This window comes from Schistocerca piceifrons, chromosome 6 (genome assembly GCF_021461385.2).
Source record: "Schistocerca piceifrons isolate TAMUIC-IGC-003096 chromosome 6, iqSchPice1.1, whole genome shotgun sequence".
In the NCBI taxonomy this organism is placed as follows: Eukaryota; Metazoa; Arthropoda; class Insecta; order Orthoptera; family Acrididae; genus Schistocerca; species Schistocerca piceifrons.
Genome location: NC_060143.1, coordinates 163,998,231 through 164,014,417, shown reverse-complemented (window position 1 = coordinate 164,014,417; position 16,187 = coordinate 163,998,231). Strand labels below are relative to the sequence as shown.

The 16,187-nt window shown below is 38.1% G+C and overlaps 1 protein-coding gene across 2 annotated transcripts in view; it reads left to right on the top strand.

The window, feature by feature from the left end:
* Positions 1–12,827, top strand: part of LOC124802538 (DNA-dependent metalloprotease SPRTN-like) — a 75,356-nt gene extending 62,529 nt beyond the window's left edge. For both annotated transcript variants that reach the window (XM_047263397.1, XM_047263396.1), the window contains exon 6: positions 11,167–12,827. In XM_047263397.1, the coding sequence (XP_047119353.1) occupies positions 11,167–12,572 (1,406 nt within the window). In that variant the 3' untranslated portion in view covers positions 12,573–12,827. The remainder of the gene's footprint in view (positions 1–11,166) is intronic.
* Positions 12,828–16,187: the final 3,360 nt, after the last annotated feature.

Below are 16,187 nucleotides of genomic sequence, written 5' to 3'. Positions count from 1 at the left end.
AAATGTGTACCCAAATTTAACTTTCCTCCTTGAAATTGCATATACATATGGTAGCTGATGAAAATTACATTTTTATTTTATTTTTAAATTAAGATACATATGATGTTAATGATGGTCAGAGAAGCAGCTGCTGTGAACTTAGTCATTCTTAACCAAAAATAAATAAACAAAGAAGAAACTAAAACATCCAATTCTGTAGTTTCCAAACAAAAAGAGAAAAAACATTAATGAAGCAGTAGAACAAGTGGCTACTCTATCAGAACACATTTCTAAAAAATCAGCATTTGATGCTGAAATAATATGCTTGATAAAATGTGTTAATAGTTCTTTTTCTTGCAAGTCTTAAGGATATCAGTAATGTTTTTCAGCAAATGTTTCCAGACAGCGACATTGCAAAACAGTGTTCATGAGGACCAACAAAGTGTGCATACTTGGGCAGCATTGGGGTAGCATCATATTTCATGAATGTGCTGCATGATAATAATGTGAATATTTTCACACTATGCTTTGATGAAGCATGCCAAAGAAATTGGATTTACAAATCCCTTACTGAGATGAGATGATGTAAACAATAAAGTAGTAACGCAATATCAATATTCTACTTTTCTAGGTCACATTACTGCTGTGGGTGGTGGGGAAGCATTTTATGATCAAATAAATAAACTGGGCTTGCAAAAATTAATTCAGATTTAAATGGATGGTCCAGCTTCTAATTGGAATGATTCAAGGAAATTCAAATCAAGGTGCTTAATTTAGGTAGCAGTGGCCTGCAGGTGTTGAATAATGGTTTTGGAAAGGAAACAAAGTGGTAGGATGGAATTTAAATTCTTTGTGTTTAGCACTTTACTGTCTGTTCAATGATTCTCTCTCATGTAGGGAGGATTCTTAAAAATTTCAACCAGTAATAAAATGACTTGCAGACTTTGTAGCCATAGGTGGCTTGAAAATATTCCAGCAGCAGAGAGGACATTAGAGATATACAAGGTGTATATTTTGCTTCCGCCGTTTGCTGATAGGTGGCGACAATGGTAAGTAGCGGTCGAAAGAAACAGATCGCAGACGTCAGGTAGTTAGCTTGGACCGTGGTCAACATAACCTCATTCAAACATCAGTCGATTTGTGTCTGCATCATAAAGTTGTTCTTGATTGAAAATGTCGGTTTACAAGCCTAATTCTCGTCATTTGCAGGAGGTGTTAGTGTTTTGTTTCAGTATGGAGAAAACAGTGGCTGAGTCTCATCGAATGCTCTCAAGTACATATGGTAAGGATGCTGTTAGTGAAAGAACTTGTTATGAGTGGTTTCAACGCTTCAAGAACGGTGATTTAAACGTCTTTAGACCGGCATAGTGGTGGAAGAGAGTGTTTTCGAATATGAAGAATTGGAGACATTGCTGAGTGAAGACTCGCATCAAACTCAAGAAGAATTGGCACAATTAGTGGAAGTGTACAGCAAGCCATTTCAGAACGTCTCAAGGCTATAGGCATGACTCAGAAAGAAGGAACTTGGGTCCCATGTGAGCTGAAACCAAGAGACATTGAACAGCATTTGTGCGTTTGTGAACAGTTGCTTGAGAGGCAAATACGGAAGGGATTTTTCTGCATTGTTTTGTGACCAGGGACAAAAAATGGGTTCATTATGATAACCCTAAATGCAAAAAAATCGTGGGGATATTCTGGCCATGCTTCCATACCAACAGCCAAACCGAATATTCACGGCTCCAAGATCATGCTCTGCATTTGGTGGGACCAGTTCAGCGTCGTGTACTATGAGGTATTAAAACCAGGTGAAACAATCACAGCTGCTCGTTATTGAACACAATTAATGCATTTGAGCAGAGCATTAAAAGACAAACAGCTGCAATACAGCGAGAGACAGGATAAAGTGATTTTGCAGCACGACAGTGCTCAACCCCACGTTGCAAAAGAGGTCAAAATGTACTTGGAAATGTTAAAATGGGGAATCCTACCCCACCCACTATATTCTCCAGACATTGCTCCCTCTGACTATCCCCTGTTTAGATCAGTGGTGCATGGCCTGGCTGACCAACACTTTCGATCTCATGAAGAAGTCGCAAATTGGATTGATTCGTGGATCACTATAAAAGATGAACAATTCTTTCAACGCGGGATTCGTACACTGCCCGAAAGATGGGAGAAAGTAGTGGCCAGTGATGGAAAATGCTTTGAATGGTACATGTGTAACCAATTTGTTTCATTAAAGCTTCAAATGTTGGGCGAAAAATGGCAGAAGCAAAGTTGTACACTTTGTAGGAGGATGAGAAACATTTTGTTTCTTGTGTAGAAAAAAGCAATTTAGCAAACTAGGTTCAAAATCTGATGAGACAGTAGAAAAAGCTACCAAAGACAATTTGACAACTGTGAAACATGATTACATTCTTATTTGTTTCCAAAATGTTAACCCCTTTCTTAGAAAAGTATCAAAGCAGTAATCCAGTGTTACCATTTATGCTGAGGGTCTAAGTAGATTTGTTCATGACATTTTTATAAATTTTAATATAATACAGAAAAAAGCACAGATAAAATGACCTCTGCAAACAATCAAAAACTGATTTGGAAGGTAAATCTATGCATACAGAAAGCCATAAAATTAGTTTAGGCATTTTAGGAAACTTAATAGCCTTTTAGGAAACTAATAGCAAAAAATTTACTTTTGAGAAAGATATCTTTAATGGAAGATCTGATGATCATAATTTTTTGATTTCATTAGTTAAAAACTTACTAGAAAAATCTGCAATTAACTCTCTAAGGGTCCGAAGCTTATCTTCTTTAGATCAAAGGCAGATGGCATTAAATGACTTTGGTTGTTATGCTAAAATGAAACTAGTGTTAAGAAACTTTATGAAGGTTAAAGTTATTAGAGAAGACGTGTGTGAGATGATATTGATAGATTGATAGTTTGTAATAAATTTCTAAGTGAGCAAGTATCGTGTAACTATAATCTCTTTAAAGTTTTTAGTCCTTCAGAGGAAAGACATCGTTCTTTTTAAGTAAGTTCTTGATTTCAGATTCTTCAAAGCTGTACAGCATCATCAAAAAGTTATTGACTGGATATTGTGGTCAAGCAGGTGTAGAAAGATGTTTCTCAGCAAACAAATTAATGGAAGTGGATAATATGAAAAGTGAAACATGTATTGCCCAAAGAGTAATACCTAATCACCTAAAACATACTAGTGGATTAACAAATTTTGAAGTGAGCAAGGAACTTTGTTCATCTGCTGCTAATGCCAGGTAGAAATATACAATGTATTTTGAAGAACAGAAAAAATTGAGACAAACTGTAATGCTAGATTCTAAAACAAAAGCGTTGGTAGATGAAATAAGAGGACGGAAAACCAAAAAGAGAAGATTAATAGATGCTATTAGTTAACAAGAGATGTGGTGCTGATTTGGCATAAAAAGCTGAAAATGTGGGAAATACGAAATACATTTTTCAGTCACAGTTTCAGAAGATCAGTCAAGGAAACAAAATAAATAAAAACAATTGACAGGAATAAACACTAAAACTGTACCCATGCTGAAAGATAAGAAAGTAAATTAGAATATGTAATTATACTTAATGTGCATATAGATAATGGTATAGTGTGTGTATAAAATGTACTTATAAAATACACATTTTAAAGTGGCTCACAATGCCTTTTAATTGATTTTGCTAAATAAAAAAATTATGTGAAATTAGTGAGTATTTCATTTTATCTTAAATTTGCAGCTTCTTGTTTTAAGTTTTCTCTTTAGAACATGTGTGTTCACTGGCCCTAAAAAGGCCGTAATTTTCAGATTAGGAAAAGAATGGGAACCGTGTGTTGAGGATATGATTGGTTCAATGCATATGGAATTAGGTAGTGGGTTTGGAGTTAGAAATGTGTTCAGGGAGAGGCAGTGTCAATAGCAGGAGAGCACTGGCCATGGGATATTGTTCATGGGAAGGTGGCATTAGTGATGATGATGATGATGTGCAGCCATATGGTAATGGGATGAATTTGTAGAGAATTGGCAGAGGAAGTGGTTCCTTAATATGTAATGATGGACTGTGGGTAATTAGTTGTAGGTAATGGTGAACACCAGTGAAGGTAACAATTTGTCCATTATATTTGGACTGTTGAGCTCCGTGGCCGTGGATAATGATATTTAATTGTAAAAATACAGCAACCAGCCACTTTTTAATGCGTTTTTATTTATGCCAATATGCATTTCGGGTTTGCACCCATCTTCAGCTGGCAAATTACATGGATCTTCAGTTACTACACAAACGGTTTATCTATGGACAGAGTTATATTTTTCGAAAGTGTTGAGGTTATAAGATAAGCTACTGTTTTCCAAACATTGACTTGGGTGACAGAAGTATTATTGAACTTGATACTAAGAATTGTTCTTTCTAACTTAATTTTGTACTTTCTGAAGTCATGTAAAGCTCTTAGTACCTGGCTAGGTAGTGTCAATAACAATTTGTCCATTATATTTGGACTGTTGAGCTCCGTGGCCGTGGATAATGATATTTAATTGTAAAAATACAGCAACCAGCCACTTTTTAATGCGTTTTTATTTATGCCAATATGCATTTCGGGTTTGCACCCATCTTCAGCTGGCAAATTACATGGATCTTCAGTTACTACACAAACGGTTTATCTATGGACAGAGTTATATTTTTCGAAAGTGTTGAGGTTATAAGATAAGCTACTGTTTTCCAAACATTGACTTGAGTGACAGAAGTATTATTGAACTTGATACTAAGAATTGTTCTTTCTAACTTAATTTTGTACTTTCTGAAGTCATGTAAAGCTCTTAGTACCTGGCTAGGTAGTGTCAATAACAATTTGTCCATTATATTTGGACTGTTGAGCTCCGTGGCCGTGGATAATGATATTTAATTGTAAAAATACAGCAACCAGCCACTTTTTAATGCGTTTTTATTTATGCCAATATGCATTTCGGGTTTGCACCCATCTTCAGCTGGCAAATTACATGGATCTTCAGTTACTACACAAACGGTTTATCTATGGACAGAGTTATATTTTTCGAAAGTGTTGAGGTTATAAGATAAGCTACTGTTTTCCAAACATTGACTTGGGTGACAGAAGTATTATTGAACTTGATACTAAGAATTGTTCTTTCTAACTTAATTTTGTACTTTCTGAAGTCATGTAAAGCTCTTAGTACCTGGCTAGGTAGTGTCAATAACAATTTGTCCATTATATTTGGACTGTTGAGCTCCGTGGCCGTGGATAATGATATTTAATTGTAAAAATACAGCAACCAGCCACTTTTTAATGCGTTTTTATTTATGCCAATATGCATTTCGGGTTTGCCAGCTGAAGATGGGTGCAAACCCGAAATGCATATTGGCATAAATAAAAACGCATTAAAAAGTGGCTGGTTGCTGTATTTTTACAATTAAATATCATTATCCACGGCCACGGAGCTCAACAGTCCAAATATAATGGACAAATTGTTATTGACACTACCTAGCCAGGTACTAAGAGCTTTACATGACTTCAGAAAGTACAAAATTAAGTTAGAAAGAACAATTCTTAGTATCAAGTTCAATAATACTTCTGTCACCCAAGTCAATGTTTGGAAAACAGTAGCTTATCTTATAACCTCAACACTTTCGAAAAATATAACTCTGTCCATAGATAAACCGTTTGTGTAGTAACTGAAGATCCATGTAATTTGCCAGCTGAAGATGGGTGCAAACCCGAAATGCATATTGGCATAAATAAAAACGCATTAAAAAGTGGCTGGTTGCTGTATTTTTACAATTAAATATCATTATCCACGGCCACGGAGCTCAACAGTCCAAATATAATGGACAAATTGTTATTGACACTACCTAGCCAGGTACTAAGAGCTTTACATGACTTCAGAAAGTACAAAATTAAGTTAGAAAGAACAATTCTTAGTATCAAGTTCAATAATACTTCTGTCACCCAAGTCAATGTTTGGAAAACAGTAGCTTATCTTATAACCTCAACACTTTCGAAAAATATAACTCTGTCCATAGATAAACCGTTTGTGTAGTAACTGAAGATCCATGTAATTTGCCAGCTGAAGATGGGTGCAAACCCGAAATGCATATTGGCATAAATAAAAACGCATTAAAAAGTGGCTGGTTGCTGTATTTTTACAATTAAATATCATTATCCACGGCCACGGAGCTCAACAGTCCAAATATAATGGACAAATTGTTATTGACACTACCTAGCCAGGTACTAAGAGCTTTACATGACTTCAGAAAGTACAAAATTAAGTTAGAAAGAACAATTCTTAGTATCAAGTTCAATAATACTTCTGTCACCCAAGTCAATGTTTGGAAAACAGTAGCTTATCTTATAACCTCAACACTTTCGAAAAATATAACTCTGTCCATAGATAAACCGTTTGTGTAGTAACTGAAGATCCATGTAATTTGCAGCTGAAGATGGGTGCAAACCCGAAATGCATATTGGCATAAATAAAAACGCATTAAAAAGTGGCTGGTTGCTGTATTTTTACAATTAAATATCATTATCCACGGCCACGGAGCTCAACAGTCCAAATATAATGGACAAATTGTTATTGACACTACCTAGCCAGGTACTAAGAGCTTTACATGACTTCAGAAAGTACAAAATTAAGTTAGAAAGAACAATTCTTAGTATCAAGTTTTATAATACTTCTGTCACCCAAGTCAATGTTTGGAAAACAGTAGCTTATCTTATAACCTCAACACTTTCGAAAAATATAACTCTGTCCATAGATAAACCGTTTGTGTAGTAACTGAAGATCCATGTAATTTGCAGCTGAAGATGGGTGCAAACCCGAAATGCATATTGGCATAAATAAAAACGCATTAAAAAGTGGCTGGTTGCTGTATTTTTACAATTAAATATCATTATCCACGGCCACGGAGCTCAACAGTCCAAATATAATGGACAAATTGTTATTGACACTACCTAGCCAGGTACTAAGAGCTTTACATGACTTCAGAAAGTACAAAATTAAGTTAGAAAGAACAATTCTTAGTATCAAGTTCAATAATACTTCTGTCACCCAAGTCAATGTTTGGAAAACAGTAGCTTATCTTATAACCTCAACACTTTCGAAAAATATAACTCTGTCCATAGATAAACCGTTTGTGTAGTAACTGAAGATCCATGTAATTTGCCAGCTGAAGATGGGTGCAAACCCGAAATGCATATTGGCATAAATAAAAACGCATTAAAAAGTGGCTGGTTGCTGTATTTTTACAATTAAATATCATTATCCACGGCCACGGAGCTCAACAGTCCAAATATAATGGACAAATTGTTATTGACACTACCTAGCCAGGTACTAAGAGCTTTACATGACTTCAGAAAGTACAAAATTAAGTTAGAAAGAACAATTCTTAGTATCAAGTTCAATAATACTTCTGTCACCCAAGTCAATGTTTGGAAAACAGTAGCTTATCTTATAACCTCAACACTTTCGAAAAATATAACTCTGTCCATAGATAAACCGTTTGTGTAGTAACTGAAGATCCATGTAATTTGCCAGCTGAAGATGGGTGCAAACCCGAAATGCATATTGGCATAAATAAAAACGCATTAAAAAGTGGCTGGTTGCTGTATTTTTACAATTAAATACCAGTGAAGGTGTTTTCAGTGGGAGCATGGTGACCAGGATTGTTGATTTTACAGGTTTTGGGAAGCATATGTGGGTTGTATGTGCAAGTACTCATTGAAGTGAGGAGGGAAATGAATTCAAGGCCTAAGGATTTCAGTAGAGATTGGAGGTTATGCTGGATGTCTCGGATGGGATCAATTTGGAAGAGCTTGTATGTGGACAGACAGATAGGTGCTTTGTGTCAGTTAGGCATCCTGACAGAATGTAGAGCTGTGGCTGCAGCAAGGGTGATTAAATGGGGCTCTGTCTTAATATTCTAGATGCCTGTTCTTTCTTGCTTTGAGAGGTGTGTGTTCTTGGGAAGGGACTTGGGGTAGGATGGTGAGGACCAGGTTAGACATAAGGAATTCCTGGAAGGTAACCAGGGGTTGATAATGTATGGAAGGAAAAGGGTCACAGTTTGGTGGTGGTGGTGGTGGTGGTGGTGGTGGTGGTACGAACTGGGAGAGGCAATGTTTAATGTTGAGATTAGAATAGCTTTGGTTGGAGGAACTGATAGCAAAGAAGTGTTTCCACTTCCTGGATCAGGAGGAGGAGAGAATTTCTTTGAAAAGTCCAGCATGGTTGAACATGTGTTGCTGGCTGAAGGTGAATGCTTTTGATAGGATTGAAACTTCAGTAGAGATTTTTTTCCATATGGGTTGGCAACTTGGTTTTGGGTTTGTTTCTGTTCTAAGTTTTATGGGATGTTTATAGGAAGTATTGAGGCAGATAAAATAGCTCTGCAAGGCAGGGCCTCGGTGCTATGGAGGGTTGACAAGGGGCTTCAGTGGTGGGATGGTAGTGGCATTCTGAGGTGGAAGTGGGCTGTCAATAAATAAGGTAATTTTTCATTGGGGTGTCTGGAGTGCTCTTCCAGATGTTGTAGGGAAGCAGTTTAAATCTCAGAGATCTGTTGTTTATAGTTGGGATTACACGGTAACAGTATTTGATGAAGGGAGCAGAGGTGGTTGAAGGATGGCTGTACCACAGAGATTTGTTTCTATAGTGTCAGTTTGGTGGGGGATGAGAATTAGCAGAATCTGAAAATTTGAAGAGCATCAAGAAAGGAGGGACTGCAGCCAGAGAAGGGAATGTTTATGGTTACTTAGTTGGGTGGGTGGGTGGGTATTCCACAGCTTTTCAGGAACAGGATGTGGGACTGGGTTTTAGCTAAGGGTAGAGATACTTTTCTGAACTAATACAGATAGATTGGTCTCTTTGGGATGGATTGTTACTGGAGTAGGGAGGGGGGACCAAAGTACATAATGAAGTAGTCGCAGAAAAGACAAATGAAAGCATTAGATGTTTGTAAAGGGAACTATGTGTAACAAGGTGAGCCATCAGAAATAAAAAAGGAAAAACATTGTGCTATGGCATATAGGATAGTTCTGTAATGTGAAAATATCATTGGCACATTAACTATCATTGCATGCAAAGAAAAAAGTGAAAGATGTAAAATGACACTGAGAGCAATGTCTGGAGAAAGGATAAGTGTGCTGAAGATCTTCGTAAGCCCTTCACACACAGGTACTGTCTCCAAAATCTAGCCTGCATCAAATTTTTCGTACTACATCCACACACATATCCCTAATTCTCCCGCCATCACCAAGAACCAGCTGCAAAGGAGCATCCACCCCACCCAGTTACCCAGTGACATCCAGGAGGACCTAGAGTATATATCTCTGTGCCTGAAAATGAAGGACATCATATCCATAATCCTTCCTACTCCCACTTAAAGTGTTATTCCCACACTCACCCTACCTGCACATCCTCTTCCATCTGTATGCCACTCCCACTGCCAATACCTCACGACTAGGGTCACACTACTGCAGAACGGTGAGGCGAAGGACCTGCTAATTTAACCCCCCCCCCCCCTCCCTCCCCCCAGCAAGTCCTATTCTAGTCGTGGCCATGTTACAGGCTTTATGATGCCATCAGAGGCCAAGCCGTATGTAAAAACAGCCATGACATACACTAGCTCTGCCACAATTTCTGTACAGCATTTTATGTAGGCATGACTATCAGCCAGCTGTCCACTGGAATGAAGTGCACCCATCAAACTGTGGCCAAGAGCAGAGTCAGCCACCATGTAGTGAAACATACTGCTGAGCACAATGTGTTCAGTTTAAATGACTGTTTCACAACCAGTGCCATCTGGATCCTTCTCCCCAGGACTTACATGAGAGTTATCCTAGCAACACATTCTCCATTCCCACAATCCTCCTAGCCTCAATCTTTGCTAAGCTCTTTGCACCAACACCTATTTCTCAATAGTCTCCCCTTCCTCTCTTCTGTCACCTTCTACCAGGCCTCTTCCCTGTGAAATAGCAATCGTATGCTACATGAAAACACCTGCTCCAGTGCACACATGCCTTGTCTCTGTCCAATGCATCTGCTGCATCTCCCTCCCGCTGTCCTATTTCACCCACTTGCTGCCTCCCTCCAAGGCACAAGCAACCCTTCCCCAACCGTCCTTCCCATTCCACACCTGCTACCTCTTTTTTTCCCCACCCAACACAACCGTTCATACCCGTCTACCTCTGCAGTCCCAGCATTGGGCACCATTGTGTGCTCAGCTGGCAGAATGTAGCTGTGTGTGTGTGTGTGTGTGTGTGTGTGTGTGTGTGTGTGTGTGTGGCGGCAGCGGCTCACATGCGTGTACAAGTGTTTGTTTGCTGTGGCTCAAAAAGAATTTCTCTGAAAGCCCAACACAAGGCTACTGTTTACGGAGAGTTTGTGATTTACTAAGGCTGATGCACTATGTATTATCTACATTGTATATACTGACGTGATGTGACCTTCGATTTCACATGGCCTCTCCCTCATCAAGTAACAAAGCAAGTATGGTACAGACCTTATAAAGATTTTTATAAGTGCACTGCCACTGCTGCCATTGCCATCCACCTGGCTACACTCTCCACTTTCTATGGACATTTCAGAATCTCCAGTTGCCAATTTTCAATCAGTAGAAATCAGAAGATTTTGGATTGCATGTACTTTGTCTCCCGTCACTATCTACTTTAAGTATCAACCAAGACTGTATATGGAAGCACTATAATAGCCATAGGTGAATGCTGTGTTTCATTTCAATGTGGTGTGTTAGATTTCTTTGGTGAAATGAAGGTGATCCATGAATTAGAGAGGACTGCTTTGTCACTGACAGCTTCACCTAAGAAAAAGAAGTTTCTGACATATCTTCACTACACTCAGAAGCTTGGACAGATCCTTAGTCTGCATTGGTACACATGTATACTGTCTGCACTACATACTGGTGGCAGAGCTTGCTGTCTTTGCACTGTGCTGTGTCAGTGCATATTTGTGGGAATATTTGTATCGTCAGTTTCCTGTCCAACTTTCTGAAATTATTAAAAGACCCAAGTGTGTTCTCCGTACACTGTTCCTCATTTCAGATTATTATTATCAAATCCATTAGATTTACTGTACAGTCAGCCATTAAAAAATCCATGCCAACATACTGTAATGAGAGTAAATATGTAATAACAATATTTTCTTTACTTTCAGGGACTGCTACAGTGTCTAAAGAGAGGAATGACATCCGTAATTTCTTTCCATTTATGGGTGAAGGTAAGGCATTGGCCACAATCAGTTCACATGACAAAGCAAGATCTGTTTCAGATGGAAAATGTTCATCTGAAAAGGATACTCTCAGAAACACAGATAAGGTTACTTCTAACAAAAGGGAGCCGAGTGATTTAGTGCATCGTGGGCCAGTGTCTGTAAGCAGTTTCATTAAAGGTGCCCCAGTAGCCAAAGATAAAAATGTAGGTGTTAAGGAGCTATTTGACAAGCCAGTTTTAAACACTCACTCTAAAAATGTAACAAATAGTAAAAATAATCTCCTAAGCAATAATAAGAGTAGTTCACCTTTTGGCGCATCTCCAAACAATAAGTTTGGAAAGGCTCGAATTGGAGGAATGTTGGCCAATAAAGGAAATGGAACTATGGTAATCACCCAAAAAGGAAATAAACAGACACAGAAAAAGTCCAATGGTGCAAATGATTCAGCACCTCATCGCTCTGTTTCTGCTTCAGTTACTCCTTTTGTTGGAAAAGGCTATACTGTTGGATCCACTAGCAGCTGTCAGTCTGTGCCATCTGCTACTGAAAAGCCATGGTTGTCCTTGTTGGACAAAATTGAAGCTGACAGGAAGAAAAAGAAACACTTGTCCTCTTTGACAATTGGCAAAGTCTTCTCAACAACCAAAACAGTAAAAAATAATGAAATTATTAAAAATGAAAGTAAAATGAAGAATTCCAGTGAGTCAATGCGGTCACCACCCAAGAAATTCAAAAATGATCCTGCTACAAAACCTTTTTTCATAACGGATGTGGGCAACCACAATGAAATCCACAGTAGCAGGGATAGTATCTGCCAAGCACAGTCATCTGCAAATGGCAGTTTGGAAGTTGTGGTCAACTGTCCAACTTGTGGAACATTAGTGGAAGAAAATGCAATCAATTCACACTTAGATACTTGTTTGCAGCATAGAACAGAAGACACACCTGCATCTCAGAATGTAGCAAACTGCCCAATCTGCAACAAGAATTTTCCATTAAATGAAATTAATAGTCATGTTGATGTATGTCTGAGTAATAATGATGATTCTACCTCTGTAACAGTGGAAGAGGAAGATGAAATGATTAAATGTCCTATGTGTGATGAGAAACTTTTAAAACGTACACTGGATGTCCATCTAGAATCGTGCATTCTCTGTATTACAAAAGCAGATGCTTGTTTCATTGAAGATGACTGTGAGAGTGAGATGAATGATGCAAGTGGAAGTGATGGTGGAGAGGATTTACATCCGTGCCCTCTATGCATGAAGTTAGTGAAAGAGGATCTCATGAACATCCATTTGGATGATTGCTTGTCAGCAGACATTTTGCAGGAAATGGCTCAAGAGTGATGCTGCCATCAGTTAAATGTTCCAAAAAAAAAAGTCACTAGTCAAGCTGTGGAAGACTTGTGTTTATCAGTTTAAGACTTCTTGAATTTTAATTATATTCTTTGTTATTTATGTTCCAAGTGATTTTTCAAGAACATTCTTTTTAATCTTTTAGTCATAAATGGCATTTCATTAGATTTTTTTTTTTCCAAGTAATTTGTTTTATAACTGATGCTCTTTGAAGACAATGAAAAAAATCCATGCTGCAAACTTGTATTGTGTAAATTGTTGTATTTGTAATAAAATTTTATTTTTATAGAGTTTTATAAAAGATTTGTATTAAATTCAGAGCTGTTAACTTAATTTTGGAATTACATTGTTTGTCCTCAGCAAACTCGTATGGTGTTATAGACTGGTATTGATAAATGCTTCCAGCAACTTAGTTTTGGAGATAATAGAATAGATGAAGACGATTCATGTTTTATGGGACAAATACTACAGTACCATACTAGTAAACGTCAGCAAAGTTACAATACAAGTTTCCTGTCCTCACATTGCCTGCAGGGAAACGAAGACTCTTAAGTGCATGATTGACTTGGATCTAGTGATGCTTCTCGAAATCAGGTCACTGCAAGATCACTTGCAGTGTGGGTTCAGGAGATATCCCTACACACCTGATAACCTGACTGAAAAATGTGAAATTACAATGAAATTCAGACCATTATCTATATGAAGACTGTATGTGTTCTTTTGGACCTGTCCGATAAGGCTTACCGGCCGTTGATCTTCTTCAGTGTGGATGCACTCACATTGCTCGAACTCTTATGGGAATTGGTTGATTGACTGCCTCAAGTAATGAGTATAGTGGCAGGAGCACTACAAATGTAGTGTGTGGACAGTAAGTTGGAGATGTAGGTCTCACAGGGAGCATGCCAGAGATATGTCCCTGCAGCTGCACTATCCTCTGTGTCCTCGGTGGCACAGATGGGTAGAGCATCTGCCATGTAAGTGGGAGATCCTAGGTTCGAGTCCCAGTCAGGGCACAAATTTTCGACTGTCCCAGTTGATATTTGTCAATGCCTGTAAGCAGCTAATGGTCTGGATTTCATTGTAATTTTATTTTTCTAGAGCTGCAGGATTACCAATGGTATCTGTTCTTTCGGACAGGTCCAAAAGAACAGATACAATCTCCATATATCACCCAGAAATGACAATTCAATAACTTTGTAGATGTATTATTACATTGTGGGCATCTCCACACCTTCATATGACCCCCCTTCTTTTGAAAAGATTTGTTAGGTACTGATTTGAGACTTGCCTGTGCAAATATTTTAAGCTGGAAAATGGCATCATTCATCCAAGTGTTTTAAGTGTGACGGTGTTTGTCTTTGCAATTAACAGTCATATGTCCATGATAAGAAACCTGTGTAGTGCTCCTTATTTGTTGCTGATTCCTCCATCTTCTGAGTGTCTTCTAGCCCCCTAACAATCACTTCATCAGTTGTAAATGATGATCAAGAGGCTGAAAGATTGGGGGCATGCGACACATTTTTTTCTTCAAGAAATTGGTTTCTCATATTTAATCATTTTCTTTGTCTTTCTAATTTCTCTGTTTTATTGGTGAAATATGCATTTCTCAGATCTAAGGGCAAGTTGGAATTAAGGTCTAGGAAGCAGACTGAGCCCCAGTTTTGCTCCAATTTTACAATCTTCTTGTGGTCTCTGCTTAATATGGAGAAAAGATTTATGGAGCAGCTAGTCCTTCATACCAAAAAATGGTGGGTTTGATGTAGTATGAGGAAATCAAGGCTGTCAATGAGAATCCACCATAGAATCCAATTCCAATGTTGTACATGGAGTTGGTGGTGTGCCCCTACTGCTCACTCAATGGCTTCTGATGAACCAAAACTGCCAGCATCCATCGCAGTTCTCTAACCACCTCAAGAGAGTTTGTTCAGCAACTGTCCGTGGGTAATGAGAGCTACTGTATTCACTCGGATCCAAGCCGTACCTGAAAAATGAGACTCGAAATCAAAGAAAAAAAATTTCCCGAATCTAAGCCGCACCTGAAATTTGGGACTCGAAATTCAAGGGGAGAGAAAAGTTTTAGGCCGCACCTCCAAATCGAAACAAAGTTGGTCCATTGTAATATGAGAGACAATTTAGGTCGAATAAATGACGATACAGCTACAGTAGTTTGGTTCGAGTCATAAGCTTAGCAGTTAAGCTTTACCAGGTAGCCATTGCTGTGCGTCAGGCGCTCCATCCATATTTCTACGGGTACCCTTCCTTTTTCACGTGCTTTGTCTGGTTTGAATTGATTGCTTATTTTTCTTTGATCTGATACATGCCGTTCTCTATGTTATAGGTGTTTGTCACTCTAAGCTGAAAATGCAATACTGTACTGTCATGCATTGTTTGTTGCATTCTGATAATAAGTGTTTACAGCCTGTCGCTGCTCGCGGCATGGCTTGCTTTTGTGCGCGCTACTGCCGCTTACATTAAAAAAAGAGAGGAATTGTCTCATTAGCGAAACAATGGCAAGATACAGCTATTTGTTGTTACTTACACTGCTGCTTTCTTTGATAATGATAAACAAGAACCAAATAATAGACTGCGTATGATAGATGATGTTGTGATCGAGAGTTTAGCGAAAACTTTTCTCCGTTTGAAAATCTTTGCAGACGCCTCTTTAGTACATTACATTCTGCATAGAAATTAGTCATCTTAGATTTAAAAATCTAGTCAGTTGCCATGATTCATTTCTGACTGTATCACTATTCGGCATAAGAATAATACGAATATAAACATGGCATGATATGTATATTCTTTCGCGTTTGCTGTTGTCTCACTCTAGTTTCTAGTTTATTAGGCAGACAGGATTTAAATAAGATAGTAGCAAACACAGAAGAATACATGGCAAAATGTTTACATTCGTATTATTCTTATGGTGAAGAGAATACTGCATGTGATTCACAATTCATAAAAGTTCCTATTAGCAACCATCACTTGTCATAGGTAGGAAAAAATTCAGAACGTAGAGTTGGCCATATTAACAAACATCCCAAACAGTCTAGCCAGTCGGATTTTCATAGTACATTGAAAGACTGCTACATTCGAAGATGAACAATACGGAATTTGTATTTACTATGTTGGATAATGTATGAAAATGCAGTGGTCAAAACTCTGGGTGGAGAAAAAAAGCTCGTCTTCCATCTTTTTTAAAATTTATATACTGACGCAGAGGTTTTGGAGCCAGTATTTATCTTTGTGCCTGTAAAGCATGCCTGTGTAGCGCTACATTTATTCGACAGCAGAAGTTAGTTGTGGCGGCACCTACCAACATTTTCAGAACTTCCGCTTACTTTGCACTTGATTCTAAGCTGCAGGCGGTGTTTTGGATTACAAAAACCGGAAAAAAGTGCGGCTTAGATTCGAGTAAATACGGTACTCATTTATCATTTCTGTTTTACCGCCAACAAGGAGAACATGAGGGATGTGGATCGAGTGTAGGTATACTTTAGCAAAAGGTATGGAAATTCAGTTCACTTATTCATGTGTTAACCATGTCCATTGTATAGTTGTAGTTAAAAATTTTATAAAAAAAATACGTGTGCATACTCGCATGCGCTGATG